The sequence below is a fragment of the Caloenas nicobarica genome, chromosome 35 (assembly GCF_036013445.1).
Source record: "Caloenas nicobarica isolate bCalNic1 chromosome 35, bCalNic1.hap1, whole genome shotgun sequence".
NCBI lineage: Eukaryota > Metazoa > Chordata > Aves > Columbiformes > Columbidae > Caloenas > Caloenas nicobarica.
Window position 1 is genome coordinate 655,628 of NC_088279.1, and position 16,248 is coordinate 671,875.

General features: G+C 68.5%; 1 protein-coding gene across 1 annotated transcript in view; it reads left to right on the forward strand.

Annotated features, from left to right (window-relative positions):
* Positions 1-318: 318 nt before the first annotated feature.
* Positions 319-16,248, forward strand: part of EHMT2 (euchromatic histone lysine methyltransferase 2) — a 30,363-nt gene continuing 14,433 nt past the window's right edge. The window contains 19 exon segments of the mRNA XM_065654771.1: positions 319-388; positions 1,263-1,354; positions 2,300-2,440; positions 2,832-2,930; positions 3,011-3,113; positions 3,851-3,955; positions 4,916-5,031; positions 5,033-5,056; positions 5,793-5,936; positions 7,694-7,837; positions 7,839-7,912; positions 9,409-9,455; positions 9,458-9,593; positions 11,500-11,546; positions 11,549-11,581; positions 12,313-12,419; positions 13,893-14,015; positions 14,828-14,929; positions 15,694-15,798. Coding sequence (XP_065510843.1) covers positions 340-388; positions 1,263-1,354; positions 2,300-2,440; positions 2,832-2,930; positions 3,011-3,113; positions 3,851-3,955; positions 4,916-5,031; positions 5,033-5,056; positions 5,793-5,936; positions 7,694-7,837; positions 7,839-7,912; positions 9,409-9,455; positions 9,458-9,593; positions 11,500-11,546; positions 11,549-11,581; positions 12,313-12,419; positions 13,893-14,015; positions 14,828-14,929; positions 15,694-15,798 — 1,791 coding nt within the window. The 5' untranslated portion in view covers positions 319-339.

A 16,248-nucleotide genomic window follows, 5' to 3' on the forward strand; every position in this document is an offset into this window, starting at 1 on the left:
GGGGGCAGGGGATCCCTCCCCGGACTCCTGGGTCCTCTCTCGGATGCCCGGGTCCCCTGTATGGTTCTCCCGGATGCCTGGGTCCTTCTTTTGGGGGGGCGGGGTAGGGATTGTCGTGTCCCGGATGCCTGGGTCCCTCCTGGATGTCTGGGACCCTCCCCCGGACGCCTGGGTCCTTTATTTTGGGGGACAGGAGATCCCTCTCCGGACTCCTGGGTCCCCTCCCGGACGCCTGGGTCCTTTATTTTGGGGGTGGGGAGGGGTCCCTGTCCCGGACGCCTGGGTCCCTCCCGGACGCCTGGGTCCCTCCCACAGGTCCCCGAGAAGCGCGTGTCCGAGATGCTGCACTTCAGGGTGTCGGACGAGCTGCGGAGCATCGAGGAGCCCGGTGGGGGAACTGGGAGCACTGGGAGGGACTGGGAGGGACTGGGGGTCACTGGGGAGAAACTGGGGGTCAGTGGGAGGGACTGGGGAGGAACTGGGGGGCACTGGGAGGGACTGGGAGGGACTGGGGGTCAGTGGGAGGGACTGGGGGGGAACTGGGGGTCAGTGGGAGGGACTGGGAGGAACTGGGGGGCACTGGGAGGGACTGGGAGGAACTGGGGGTCAGTGGGAGGGACTGGGGAGGAACTGGGGGGCACTGGGAGGGACTGGGAGGGACTGGGGGGCAACTGGGGGTCACTGGGATGGACTGGGAGGAACTGGGGGTCAGTGGGAGGGAACTGGGGAGGAACTGGGGGTCACTGGGATGGACTGGGAGGAACTGGGGGTCAGTGGGAGGGACTGGGGAGGAACTGGGGGGCACTGGGATGGACTGGGAGGAACTGGGGGTCAGTGGGAGGGACTGGGGAGGAACTGGGGGGCACTGGGAGGGACTGGGAGGAACTGGGGGTCAGTGGGAGGGACTGGGGAGGAACTGGGGGGCACTGGGAGGGACTGGGAGGGACTGGGGGTCAGTGGGAGGGACTGGGGCGGCACTGGGATGTTACTGGGAGGGACTGGGGGGAACTGGGAAGGACTGGGGGGAACTGAGAAAGGACATTAGGAGCCAGTGGTGTATGTAGGGGGGATACTGGGCTGTACTGGGGCTTGCTGGGGCGCTGGGAGGTACTGGGTTTTAGTGGGAGGCGCTGGGGGGCACTGGGAATTACTGGGAGGGGGCACTGGGGGGCAGTGCAGGTTACTGGGAAGCAATGGGGAGGGCAGTGGGGGGCAGTGGGGGAGGGGCAGCGTGGGCTCTGACCCCCCCGCCCCTCCCCCAGCCCCCCCCAAGCGCCCCCGTTTGGGGTTCGGGCCCCAGGGGCTGCACCAGCGCCTGCCGCGGCCCCTCCCCCACCCCCGCGCCACCACCGAGGTACCGCCCCGACCCCGCCCTGACCCTGACCCCGCCCCGACCCCGCCCTGACCCTGACCCCACCCTGACCCCGACCCCGCCCTGACCCCGACCCCGCCCTGACCCCGACCCCGCCCTGACCCTGACCCCGACCCCGCCCTGACCCTGACCCCGCCCCGACCCCGCCCTGACCCTGACCCTGCCCCGACCCTGCCCTGGCCCTGACCCTGCCCCCGCCCTGACCCTGCCCCCGCCCTGACCCCGCCCTGACCCTGACCCCGCCCCGACCCTGACCCCGCCCTGACCCTGCCCCCGCCCTGCCCCCGCCCTGCCCCCGACCCCACCCCGACCCCACCCTGACCCCGCCCCGACCCTGCCCTGACCCCGCCCTGACCCTGACCCCACCCCGACCCCACCCTGACCCGACTCTGACCCCGACCCCGCCCTGACCCTGACCCCACCCTGACCCCACCCTGCCCCTGCCCCTGCCCTGACCCCGCCCCGACCCCGCACTGACCCCACCCTGACCCCGTCCTGACCCCACCCTGACCCCGCCCCGACCCCACCCTGATCCCTCCCCCACCCTGACCCCACCTTAGCCGCGCCCCTCCCCCACCCTGACCCCGCCCTGGCCCCACCCCGACCCCACCCTGACCCCTCCCCCACCCTGACCCCACCTTAGCCCCGCCCTAACCCCGCCCCTCCCCCACCCTGACCCCCCCTCCCCCACCCTGACCTCGCCCATCCCCCACCCCCCTTAACCCCACCCCTCCCCCACCCTGACCTCACCTTAATTCCACCCCTCCCCCACTCCCCCTTATGCCCCCCCTGACCCCGCCGTGACCCTGCCCTGACCCCTCCCCCCCCCGGCCCCGCCCCTCCCCCACCTTAACCCTGACCCCACCCTGCCCTCCCCCACCCGGACGCCGGGGTCCCCCTGACCCCCCTCCCCCCGCCCCCCCCCAGATCACGGTGACGGAGGAGATGGCCGCCCCGCCCCTCCCCCACCCCGGGGACGACTGGGACAGTGAGGGGGGGGAGGGGGGGGAGGGGGGCGGCGGCTTCTCCCTGTTCTACGGCGGCTTCACCGGGGACTCGGACAGTAAGGTGGGCACTGGGGGCACTGGGGGCACTGGGGGAACTGGGGGGGTTACTGGGGGAACTGGGGGAACTGGGGGGGGTTATTGGGGGCACTGGGCGGGGTTACTCGGGGGATTGGGAGGGGTTACTGGGGGAACTGGAGGCACTGGGGGGGTGCAGGGGGGTCACTGGGAGGTACTGGGTGTTACTGGGAGCACTGGGAGGCCCTGGGGGTCACTGGGTGAGACTGGGTGATGCTGGGGGGTCGCTGGGGGGGTCACTGGGGGGTCACTGGGTGTCACTGGGGGGTCACTGGGGGTCGCTGGGGGGTCATTGAGGGGTCACTGGGTGTCACTGGGAGTCACGGGGGGGTCACTGGTGGCCACTGGGGGTCACCGGGGGTCACTGGGGGGGTCAGTCGGAGGGGGAGGGGCCGGGCGAGGCCCTGAGCGAGGAGGAGGAGGAGGAAGACGAGGACGAGGACGAAGACGAGGAGTCGGGGAACGCGTCGGACCGGGTGAGCGGGGGAGGGGGGGGGGGGGCCGGGGCGGGGGAGGGGCCGGGGGGGGGTCCTGACGAAGCCCCCCCCCACCCCAGAGCGCGTCCAGCGCCCGACGGCGCGTCCGGCGCCGCTGGAAAGAGAGTCCCTGGCTGAAACCCGCCCGGAAACGGAAACGCAAGGAGCCGCGCAAGGACAGGGGTGGGGGAGGGGCGGGGGAGGGGCCGGGGGGAGGGGGCGGGGACAGAGCGGGGAGGGGTGGGGATGGGACGGGTGGGGGAGGGGCGGGGGGGTGGGGGGAGGGGGCGGGGAGGGGGGAGGGGACGGGGGGAGGGGCAGGGACAGAGCAGGGGAGGGGTGGGGATGGGACAGGGGTGGGGGAGGGGTGGGGAGGGGGGAGGGGCCGGGGGGTGGGTGGGGACAGGAAGGGCGGGGGGAGGGGCAAGGACAGAGAGGGGGAGGGGTGGGGATGGGAGGAGAAGGGGGGAGGGGCAGGGACAGAGCGGGGGAGGGGCAAGGGCAGAGGGGTGGGGATGGGAGGAGAAGGGGGGAGGGGCAGGGACAGAGGGGGGGAGGGGCAAGGGCAGAGGTGGGGGAGGGGTGGGGACAGGGGAGGGGGTGGGGGGAGGGGCAGGAAGAGGAGGGAGGAGGGGGGAGGGGCAAGGGTGGGGGGGGAGGGGCGGGGGGACAAGGGCAGAGGTGGGGGAGGGGGGAGGGGAGTGGTGGGGATGGGGGGGGAGGGGCAAGTACAGGGGGAGGGGTAAGGACAGAGCGGGGCGGGGGGAGCCAAAAAATGGGCCATTTGCGGCAAGGCGGGACCCTCGAAACCGGTAAACTTGGGAAAGGGGGGGGGTGTTTGAAACTGATAAATTGGGGAATGGGGGGTGTTGCCCCCCCACCCTGAGGCCCCTCCCATTCCCCCCCCCCCTCCCCCCCAGGGCTGCCCGTGGCCCCGCCCATGGCCCCGCCCAGCGAATACACCGAGGTGCCCCTGGGCTGCCTGCAGCTGCCGGGGGGCGGAGCCATCTCCCCGCAGCCCCCAGGTGAGGCCACGCCCACTACCACACCTGGCCAGGTGAGGCACTGGGTGTGGCCCAAATGGCCCCATAGGGGCCATTTGGGCCACACCCAGTGCCTCGCCTGGCCCCGCCCACTGCCCTGAGGCTCCGCCCCCATGTCTCAGGCGCTGCCCACTGCCCGGTGGCTCCGCCCATCAGAGGCTCCACCCCCTGCTCTGAGACTCCGCCCACTGCCCTAAGGCTCCACCCCCTGCTCTGAGGCCCCGCCCCTGCTCTGAGGCTCCACCCCCATGTCTCAGGCTCCACCCCCTGCCCAAGGCCCCGCCCCTGCTCTGAGGCTCCGCCCCCCATGTCTCAGGCTCTGCCCACTGCTCTGAGGCTCCACCGCCTGCCCTGAGGCCCCACCCCTGTCAGAGGCTCCACCCCCATGTTTCAGGCTCCACCCCATGTCTCAGGCTCCACCTCCTGCTCTGAAGCCCCGCCCCTTGTCTCAGGCTCCGCCCACTCCACCCCCTGCTCTGAGCCCCCACCCCTTGTCTCAGGCTCCACCCCCTGCTCCGAGACTCCGCCCCATGTCTCAGGCTCCACCCCCTTCCTGAGGCCCCACCCCCTGTCTCAGGCCCCACCCCCTGTCTCAGGCTCCACCCCTGCCCTGAAGCCTCGCCCCCTGTCTCAGGCTCCACCCCCTGCCCTGAGGCCCCGCCCCCTGCCCTGAGGCCCCGCCCCCTGCCCTGAGGCCCCACCCCCTGCCCTGAGCCCCCACCCCCTGCCCTGAGGCCCCACCCCTGTCTCAGGCCCCACCCCCTGTCTCAGGCCCCACCCCCTGTCTCAGGCCCCACCCCCTGTCTCAGGCCCCACCCCCTGTCTCAGGCCCCACCCCCTGCCCTGAGGCCCGCCCCCTGTCTCAGGCCCCACCCCCTGCCCTGAGGCCCCGCCCCCCCAGGCCCCGCCCCCTGTCCCCGTTCTGACGGGCGCCCCCTGCAGGCGGGGCGGGGGCGCTGGAGGCCGAGCGGTTCGAGGAGCTGCCGCTGTGCTCCTGCCGCATGGAGGCGCCCAAGGTGGAGAGGGGGGACGCGGGGGGACAGCGGGGACTGTGCATGGGCCACCGAGAGCGTGGACGGGCAGGTGGGACACGGGGACACGGGGGTACACGGGGATATGTGGGGACAGGGGGACGTGGGGACAGTGGGACAGGGGGATATGGGGGGACAGGGGGATATGGGGACATGGGGGGACAGGGGACAGGAGGATATGGGGACAGGGATATGGGGACAGTGGACAGGGGGATATGGGGGGGACAGGGGAATATGGGGACAGGGGGACGTGGGGACAGTGGGACAGGGATATGGGGGGGACAGGGGGATATGGGGACATGTGGGGACAGGGATATGGGGGGACAGGGGGATATGGGGGGACGTGGGGACAGGGGGACATGGGAACAGGAGCATATGGGGACAGGGATATGGGGATAGTGGGACAAGGGGATATGGAAGGACAGGGGAATATGGGGACAGGGAGATATGGGGACAGGGGGATGTGGGGACAGCGGGACAGGGGGATATGGGGGGACAGGGAACAGGGGGAGATGGGAACAGGAGGATATGGGGACAGGATATGGGGACATGGGGGGACAGGGGGACACAGGGATATGGGGGGACAGGGGGACGTGGGAACAGGAGCATATGGGGACAAGGATATGGGACATGGGGGGACAGGGGGATATGGGGACAGGGGGATATGGGGGGACAGGGGGATATGGAACAGGAGCATATGGGGACAGGGATATGGGGACATGGGGGAACAGGGAGATATGGGGACAGGGGGATATGGGGACACGGGTCGACGGGTCCGTGTCCCCCAGCTGAGCGGCTGCGGCGCCGCGATCCTGAAGCGCGAGACGATGCGGCCGAGCAGCCGCGTCCCGCTCATGGTCCTGTGCGAGAGCCACCGCGCGCGCATGGTGCAGCACCACTGCTGCCCCGGCTGCGGCCACTTCTGCTCCGCCGTGAGTCCGCGCACCGGGGCGCCCCAGAACCGGGGGAGGGCCCCCAAAACCGGGGAGGGTCCCCAAAACCGGGGAGGGTCCCCAAAACCCAGGGCTGCACAGGGACCCCCTTCGAACCACCCCCAGCATCCCTGAGTGTCTTTGAGCATCCTTGAGCATCTCTGGGCATCTTGTGTCCCCTAAAAGCACCGCTGGGATGCAGGGGTCCCCAAAACTGGGGGGAGTCCCAAAACCGGGGGGGAGTCCCCAAAACCCAGGGCTGCACAGGGACCCCCTTAGGACACCCCCAGCATCCCTGAGCGTCCTTGAGCGTCTCTGGGCATCCTGTGTCCCCCTAAAAGTACCGCTGGGATGGGGGGGGTCCCCAAAACTGGGGGGGAGTCCTCAAAACCCAGAGGTGCACAGGGACGCCCTTAGAACCACCCCCAGCATCCCCGAGCATCCTTGAGCATCTCTGGGCATCCTGTGTCCCCCTAAAAGCACCGCTGGGATGCAGGGGGTCCCCAAAACTGGGGGGGTCCCCAAAACTGGGGGGAGTCCCAAAATTGGGGGGAGTCCCCAAAACCCAGGGCTGCACAGGGACCCCCTTAGGACCACCCCCAGCATCCCTGAGCGTCCTTGAGCATCTCTGGGCATCCTGTGTCCCCCTAAAAGCACCGCTGGGATGGGGGGGGTCCCCAAAACCGGGGGGGGTCCCAAAACCAGGGGAGGGTCCCCAAAACCGGGGGGAGTCCCCAAAATCCAGGGACCCCCTTAGAACCACCCCCAGCATCCCTGAGCGTCCCCGAGCATCCTTGAGCATCTCTGGGCATCCTGTGTCCCCCTAAAAGCACCGCTGGGATGCGGGGGGTCCCCAAAACTGGGGGGGATCCCAAAACCCACGGGGGGTCCCCTAAACTGGGAGGAGTGCAGGGACCTCCCCCAGAGCCACCGCCAGCAGCCCAGGACCCCCCCAATACCCCATTAAGCCCCCCCAGGACCCCATTAACCCCCCCAAGACCCCCTCAAACCCCCCAGGACCCCATTAAGCCCCCCCAGGACCCCCTCAAAACCCCCCCGGGACCCCATTAACCCCCCCCAAGACCCCCTCCAAAACCCCCCCAATACCCCATTATCCCCCCAGGACCCCATTAACCCCCCCCAAGACCCCCTCAAAACCCCCCCAATACCCCATTATCCCTCCCAGGACCCCATTAACCCCCCCCAAGACCCCATTATCCCCCCAGGACCCCATTAACCCCCCCAAGACCCACTCAAAACCCCCCCAGGACCCCATTAACCCCCCCCAAGACCCCCTCAAAACCCCCCCAATACCCCATTATCCCTCCCAGGACCCCATTAACCCCCCCAAGACCCCCTCAACCCCCCCCCCAGGACCCCATTAACCTCCCCAAGACCCCCTCAATCCCCCCCCAGGACCCCATTATCCCCCCCAGGACCCCATTAACCCCCCCAAGACCCCCTCAACCCCCCCCAGGACCCCATTAACCCCCCCCAAGACCCCCTCAAAACCCCCCCAATACCCCATTATCCCTCCCAGGACCCCATTAACCCCCCCAAGACCTCCTCAAACCCCCCGGGACCCCATTAACCCCCCCCAAGACCCCATTATCCCCCCCAGGACCCCCTCAAAACCCCCCCAATACCCCATTATCCCTCCCAGGACCCCATTAACCCCCCCCAAGACCCCCTCAACCCCCCCCCAGGACCCCATTGACCCCCCCCAGGCCCCCGCTGAGCCCCCCGTGCCCCCCCAGGGGACGTTCCTGGAGTGCCACCCCGACTCGCGCATCGGGCACCGGTTCCACCGGGGCTGCGTTTCTCGCCTGGGGGGGCTGGTTTTCTGCCCCCACTGCGGGGAGGACGCATCCGAGGCCCAAGAGGTGACGCTGCCCCCCCCCCCGCGCCGAGGGGACCCCCCCGGCCCCCCCGCAGCCCCCCCGCAGGGGACCCCGCAACGAGGCGCCCACCCCCAGGTACGGGGGGGGCACGGGGGGGTTTGGGGTACATGGAGGTACTGGGGGTACATGGGGGTTTGGGGGGACATGGGGGTTTGGGGGGACAGGGAGGTTGGGGGGTACAAGGGGTTTGGGGTACATGGAGGTACTGGGGGTACATGGGGGTTTGGGGGTACATGGGGGTTTGGGGGTACAGGGGGGTTGGGGGTACAGGGGATTTGGGGGTACATGGGGGTTTGGGGGTACATGGGGCTTAGGGGGACAGGGGGCTTAGGGGGACAGGGGGGTTTGGGGTATTTGGGGGTACATGGGGGTTTAGGGGGGTTTGGGGTACGTGGGGGTTTGGGGGTACAGGGGGGTTGGGGGTACAGGGGATTTGGGGGGTACAAGGGGGTTTGGGGTACATGGGGGTTTGGGGGTACAGAGGGGTTGGGGGTACAGGGGATTTGGGGGTACATGGGGGTTTGGGGGTACATGGGGGTTTGGGGTACATGGGGGTTTAGGGGGACAGGGGGGTTTGGGGTATTTGGGGGTACATGGGGGTTTAGGGGGGTTTGGGGTACATGGGGGTTTGGGGGTACAGGGGGGTTGGGGGTACAGGGGATTTGGGGGTACATGGGGGTTTGGGGGGACATGGGGGTTTGGGGGGACAGGGAGGTTTGGGGGGTACAAGGGGGTTTGGGGTACATGGGGGTTTGGGGGTACAGGGGGGTTGGGGGTACAGGGGATTTGGGGGTACATGGGGGTTTGGGGTACATGGGGGTTTGGGGTACATGGGGGTTTAGGGGGACAGGGGGTTTGGTGTATTTGGGGGTACATGGGGGTTTAGGGGGGTTTGGGGTACATGGGGATTTGGGGGTACAGGGGGGTTGGGGGTACAGGGGATTTGGGGGGTACAAGGGGGTTTGGGGTACATGGGGGTTTGGGGGCACATGGGGGTACGGGGGGATTGGGGTACAGGGGATTTGGGGGTACATGGGGGTTTGGGGGTACAGGGGACTTTGGGGTACTTGGGGGTACATGGGGGTTTGGGGTACAGGGGGGTTTGGGGTACATGGGGGTTTGGGGGCACATGGGGGTACAGGGGGATTGGGGGTACAGGGGATTTGGGGGTACATGGGGGTTTGGGGGGTGCAAGGGGGTTTGGGGTACAGGGGGGTTTGGGGGTACAGGGGAATTTGGGGGTACACGGCTTGGGGGTACACAGGGATTTATGGGGGGGGGTCCATGGGGGTTGGGGGGTTTATGGGGGTTGGGAGGAATTGGGGGGGCTCTTGGGGGGGCGCAAAGAGGTTTGGGGGAGACTTGGGGGGTGCATGGGGGTTTAGGGGGGTCTGGGGGGGTTTATAGGGGCGGGGGGGGGGTACTAAGAGGTTTGGGGGGACCTGGGGGGGCACCCAGAGCTTTGCGGGGGGGTGGTTTGGGGGGTTACTAAGGGGTTTGGGGGGTGTCTGGGGGGGGGGGGTTCTGGGGGTCCCAGGGCCCGATCCCTGACCCCCCACCCCCTCCCACAGCGCCCGGATGCGGGGGCAGGGCGAGGGTCGCGCGCCCCCCCCGCCCCCCCCGCCGAGCCCGTGGGCAGCTCGGGGGGGCCGGTGCTGCCGCTGCCCGGGGGGGGGAACCTGTCGGCGCGGGGGCTCCCGCCGGGGCCCGGCCGGGACCTGCTGGAGAAGGCGCTGCTGGGCCAGGAGGCCGAGAGGTGCGCACCGAAAATGCCCCGAAATAGCCCAAAAATACCAAAAAAATGCCCTGAAATACTGCGAGATGGGCCTGAAATACCCCAAAATAGCCCCAAATACCCCAAAGTACCCCAAAAACGGTCCCTAATGACCCCCGGTCCGACCAGGACCTGCGGGAGAAGGTGCTGCTGGGCCAGGAGGCCGAGAGGTGCGCACCGAAAATGCCCCGAAATAGCCCAAAAATACCAAAAAAATGCCCTGAAATACTGCGAGATGGGCCTGAAATACCCCAAAATAGCCCCAAATACCCAAAATACCCCAAAACGGTCCCTAATGACCCCCGGTCCGACCAGGACCTGCTGGAGCAGGCGCCGCTGGGCCAGGAGGACGAGACATGCGCACCGAAAATACCCCGAAGTGCCCCGAAACGCCCAAAAATAGCCCAAAAATACAAAAAAAAAGCCCTGAAATACTGCAAGATGGGCCTGAAATACCCCAAATACCCCAAAATACCCCAAAAACGGTCCCTAATGACCCCCGGTCCGACCAGGACCTGCTGGAGAAGGCGCCGCTGGGCCAGGAGGCCGAGACGTGCGCACCGAAAATACCCCGAAGTGCCCTGAAACGCCCAAAATAGCCAAAAATAGCCCCAAAATGCAAAAAAACCACCCCGAAATACCCCAAGTTGGGCCCGAAATACCCCCGCAGTACCCCCCCAGTACCGCTCCCGGTTCTCCCAGTTCCTCCCAGTCTGTCCCAGTTCCCCCCAGTCCCTCCCAGTTCCCCCAGTTCCTTCCATTCCCCCCGTTCCCCCAGTTCACCAGTCCCCCCAGTTCCCCCAGTCTCCCCCAGTTCCCCCAGTTTCTCCCAGTTTCTCCCATTCCCCCAGTTCTCCCAGTCCCTCCCAGTTCTCCCAGTCCCCCAGTTCCCCCATTCCCCCAGTTCTCCCAGTTTCTCCCAGTTCCCCCCATTCCCCCAGTTCTCGCAGTCCCCCCCAGTTCCCCATTTCCCCCAGTCCCCCCAGTTCCTCCCAGTCCCCCCAGTTCTCCCAGTTCCTCCCAGTCCCCCCAGTTCCCCCCATTCCCCCAGTCCGTCCAGTCCATCCCATTTCTCCCAGTCCCCCCAGTTCTCCCAGTTTCTTGCAGTTCCCCCCATTCCCCCAGTCCCTCAGTCCCCCCAGTTCCCCCCATTCCCTCCCAGTTCCCCCAGTCCCCCCAGTCTCCCAGTTTTCCCAGTTTCTCCCAGTTCCCCCCATTCCCCCAGTCCCCCCCATTCCCCAGTCCCCCCAGTCCCCCTCCAGTCCCCCCCCAGTCCCCCCAGTTCCCCCATTCCCCCAGTCCCTCCCAGTCCCCCCAGTCCCCCCAGTTCCCCCCCATTCCCCCAGTCCCCCCAGTTCCCCCAGTCCCCCCCATTCCCCCAGTCCCTCCCAGTTCCCCCAGTCCCCCCCATTCCCCCAGTCCCTCCCAGTCCCCCCAGTTCCCCCCATTCCCCCAGTCCCCCCAGTCCCCCCAGTTCCCCCCATTCCCCCAATCCCCCCCCAGTCCCCCCAGTCCCCCCAGTCCCTCCCAGTTCCCCCCATTCCCCCAGTCCCCCCAGTTCCCCCAGTTCCCCCCATTCCCCCAGTCCCCCCATTTCCCCCAGTTCCCCAGTCCCTCCCAGTTCCCCCAGTCCCCCCCATTCCCCCAGTCCCCCCAGTCCCCCCAGTCCCTCCCAGTTCCCCCAGTTCCCCCAGTCCCCCCCATTCCCCCAGTCCCCCCAGTCCCCCCCAGTTCCCCCAGTCCACCCAGTCCCTCCCAGTCCCTCCAGTCCCCCCAGTCCCCCCAGTCCCCCCCATTCCCCCAGTCCCCCAGTCCCCCCAGTGCCCCCAGTCCCCCCAGTCCCCCCCAGTTCCCCCAGTCCTCCCAGTGCCCCCGTTCCCGTCCGCAGGCGCAAGAAGCTTCGGTTCCACCCGCGGCAGCTGCACGTGTCGGTCAAACAGGGGAGCTGCACAGGGTGGTGCTGATGCTGCGTGAGTGGGGGGTCCCGGGGGGGTCCCGGGGGGTCCCGGGGGTCCTGGGGGGTCCGGGGGTCCTGGGGGGTCCCGGGGGGGTCCTGGGGGGGGTCCCGGGGGGGTCCTGGGGGTCCTGGGGGGGTCCTGGGGGGCTGGGGGGTCCCTGGGGGTGGTCCTGGGGGTGTGGGGGGTTTGGGGGAGTCCCTGGGGGATTTGGGGGGTCAGGGGGGTCCTGGGGTTTGGGGGGTTTGAGGGGGTCTGGGGGCGTCCCTGGGGGTCCTGGGGGGGGTCACAGGGGGCTGGGGGGTCCCTGGGGGGGTTTGGGGGGTCAGGGGGTCCTGGGGGGCTGGGGGGTTGAGGGGGTCCCGGGGGGGCTGTGGGGCTTTGGGGGGACTTTGGAGGTTTGGGGGTCCCTGGGGGGGGGGGTGGGTTTGGGGGGGCTGTGGGGGGTCCCTGGGTGGGGTTGTGGGTTTGGGGGTCCTGGGGGGGGGTTGGGGGATCCCTGGGGGGGGGGGTTGTGGGTTTGGGGGGGCTGTGGGGGGTCCCTGGGGGGTGGGGGTTATGGGTTTGGGGGGGCTCTTAGTGGGGTGCGGGGCGATTTATTGGGGGTTCCGTGAGTCCCCAAGTCGCTGGGAACACGAGGGTGACACCCCAGGAACGTCCCCTGGTCACGGGGGCCCCGAAAGGGCTCTGGGGGATATCGGGGTGACCCCCCCCCCCCCCCCCAATTGATCGTCCCCCCCGCCCAGTGGACAACCTGGACCCCAACCTGCAGAGCGACGCGCAGAGCCGGCGCAGCCCCCTGCACGTGGCGGCGCAGCGGGGCTTCCTGGAGATCTGTCACCTCCTGCTGCAGGTGGGGGGACCCCGAAACGCGGGGGGGTCCCCAAAACCCCGACAGACCCGAACCGACCCCCAAAACCTGACAGACCCCCCCAAAACCCAACAGACACCCCAAACTTGCTGGGGGTTCCCAAAAGCTGAGACCCCACTGGGAGGTACATGGGGGTCCGGCACCTCCTGCTGCAGGTGGGGGGACCCCGAAACACGGGGGGGTCCCCGAAACCCCGACAGACCCGAACCGACCCCCCAAAACCCGACAGACCCCCCAAAACCCGCCCCAGCGCAGCCCCCTGCATGCGGGGGTACATGGGGGTCCGGCACCTCCTGCTGCAGGTGGGGGGGACCCCGAAACATGGGGGGTCCCGAAACCCCGACAGACCCGAACCGACCCCCCAAAACCCGACAGACCCCCCAAAAACCCAACAGACACCCCAAAACTTGCTGGGGGTTCCCAAAAGCTGAGACCCCACTGGGAGGTACATGGGGGTCTGGCACCTCCTGCTGCAGGTGGGGGGACCCCGAAACGCGGGGGGGTCCCCAAAACCCCGACAGACCTGAACCGACCCCCAAAACCCGACAGACCCCCCAAAACCTGCTGGGGGTTCCCAAAAGCTGAGACCCTGGGTGTTGGGGGGGTCCCTGTGGGTCCAGGGGGGTCCCCGAGGGTCTGGGGGTGTCCCTGGGGCTCTGGGGGGGGGTCCCTGAGACTTGGGGGGATCTTGGGGTGTTTTGGGGGGTCCTGTGGGTCTAGGGGGGGGGTCTCTGAGTGTTTGGGGGTGTCCCTGTGTGTCTGGGGGGGGTCCCAGTGCCTTTGGGGGGTCCCCATGTATTTGGGGGGGTCCCTATGGGTCTGGGGGGGTCCCTGTGACTTTGAGGGGGTCCCTGTGTGTCTGGGGGGGTCCCTATGGCTCTGGGGGGGTCCCTGTGGTCTGGGGGGGTCCCTGTGACTTTGGGGCGTCCCCATGTGTTTGGGGGGGGTCCCTATGGGTCTGGGGGGGTCCCTGTGACTTTGGGGGGGTCCCTGTGTGTCTGGGGGGGTCCCTATGCCTCTGGGGGGGTCCCTGTGGGTCTGGGGGGGTCCCTGTGACTTTGGGGCATCCCCATGTGTTTGGGGGGGTCCCTATGGGTCTGGGGGGGTCCCTGTGACTTTGGGGGGTCCCTGTGGGTCTGGGGGGTCCCTATGGCTCTGGGGGGGTCTCTGTGGCTTTGGGGGGGTCCCCATGTATTTGGGGGGGGTCCCAGTGGCTTTGGGGGGGTCCCTGTGTCCCCGGGGTGTCCGGGGGTCGGTGTGGCTCTGGGGTGTCCCGGGCTGGGGTGTCCCGGGGGGTCGGTGTGGCTCCGGGGTGTCCGGGGGGGGTCAGTGTGGCTCCGGGGTGTCCGGGGGGGTCGGTGTGGCTCTGGGGTGTCCCGGGGGGTCGGTGTGGCTCCGGGGTGCCCGGGGGGGTCCCCGTGTCCGCGGGGGGGTCGGTGACGCGTTGCCCCGCAGGCGGGCGCCAACATCAACGCGCAGGACAAGCTGCGCCGGACGCCGCTGCTGGAGGCCGTGGCCAACGACCACCTGGGCACCGCGCGCTACCTGCTGCAGCGGGGGGGCTGCGCCTACGGAAAGGTGGCCCGGGGCGTCATAACCCCCCCCCGTGACGTCATAACCCCCCAGGGCATCATAACCCCCGTCACGTCATACCCCTCCCCCCCTGGGACGTCATAACCCCCCGGGAACTCACATCATCCCCCCCCACCCATGACATCACAGCCCCCCGTGACCTCACCCCCCTGTGACATCACCCCCCCGATGACGTCACACCCTCCTATGATGTCACACCCCCCCCACCCCCCCCCATGACGTCCCCCCAATGATGTCACCACCCCATGACGTTACCTCCAATGACGTCACCCCCCGATGACATCACCCATGACGTCACCCCCCATGACGTCACCCCCCATGATGTCACCCCCCCGATGATGTCACCCCCGATGACGTTACCTCCAATGACGTCACCCCCATGACGTCACCCCCCGATGATGTCACCCCCCGATGACGTCACCCCCATGACGTCGCCCCGATGATGTCGCCCCCCGATGATGTCACCCCCCATGACGTCACCCCCATGATGTCACCCCCCATGACGTCACCCCCCATGACGTCACCCCCCATGACGTCACCCCCCGATGATATCACCCCCGATGACGTCACCCCCGATGACGTCACCCCCATGACATCACCCCCATGACATCACCCCCCATGACATCACCCCCCATGACGTCACCCCCATGACATCACCCCCATGACATCACCCCCCATGACGTCACCCCCATGACATCACCCCCATGACGTCACCCCCAATGACGTCACCCCCATGACGTCACCCCCATGACGCCGCCCCCGTGACGCCGCCCCTGACGCCCCCGGCCCCCCTGCAGGAGGAGGACGGCTCCACCTGCCTGCACCACGCGGCCAAGAACGGGAACCTGGACATGGTGGAGCTGCTGCTGGCGACCGGGCAGGTGGACGTGAACGCGCAGGTGGGCGCCCCGAGCCCCCCCGGGACCCCCAGACACCCCGAGCCCCCCCGGGCACCCCCAAACCCCCCAGGACCCGCCCTGAACCCCCAAACCCCCCCGGGACCCCCAGACACCCCCGAACCCCCCCCGGGACCCCCAAACCCCCCAGGACCCCTCCCGGGCACCCCCAGACACCCCCGAACCCCCCCGGGACCCCAAAAACCCCTGGGACCCCCAGACACCCCCGAACCCCCCCTGGGCACCCCCAAACCCCCCAGGACCCCCCCCAAGACCCCAAATCCACCCCAGGACCCCCCTGAACCCCCAAACCCCCCCCCGGGACCCCCAAACCCCCCCAGAACCCCCAGACACCCCTGAACCCCCCCCAGGACCCCCAAACCCCCCAGGACCCCCCCTGAACCCCCAAACCCCCCCCGGGCACCCCCAGACACCCCAGGACCCCCCCCGGGACCCCCAAACCCCCCAGGATCCCGCAGAACCCCCCAGGGAACCCCAAATTCCCCTGGGCACCCCCGAACACCCCCCGGGACCCCCAGACACCCCCAACCCCTCCCCGGGGCCCCAAAACCCCCTGTTGAAGCCTGAACGCTTTGCGACCCCCCCAAACTTTTTGGGACCCCCCCCCCAGGACCCCTGAACCCCCCCAGGGACCCCCAAACCTCCAGGGACCCCCAAACCCCCCATTTCCCCCCCCAGCCCGGGGAGGGGACCCAGGCGTCCGGGCGGCGCTGACCCCCACGTGTGTGTGTCCCCCCCCGCCCCAGGACAACGGGGGCTGGACCCCCATCATCTGGGCGGCCGAGCACAAGCACATCGAGGTGATCCGGCGGCTGCTGACGCGCGGCGCCGACGTCACCCTCACCGACAACGTGAGTGCCGGACCCCCCCCCAATTTCGGGGACCCCCCCCCCCCACAATGATTTGAGACCCTCCCCGGGCTGTTTCGAGGTCCCTTTTTATCACAAAAGGCGGTTTTGGGGTTCCCCATCCCCATAAAAAGCGGTTTCAAGGTCCCCCGTCAATATAAAAAGCAGTTTCAGGGTCCCCCATCCCCATAAAAAGCAGTTTCGGGGTTCCCCATCCCCATAAAAAGCGGTTTCAAGGTCCCCCGTCAATATAAAAAGTAGTTTCAGGGTCCCCCATCCTTCATAAAAAGCAGTTTTGCAGTCCCCCATCCCCATGAAAAGCGGTTTTAGGGTCCCCCATTCCTATAAAAAGTGGTTTTAGGGGTTCCCCATCCCCATAAAAAGCAGTTTTAGGGTCCCCCATCCCCACAAAAAGCAGTTTCAGGGTCCCCCATCCCCACAAAAAGCAGTTTC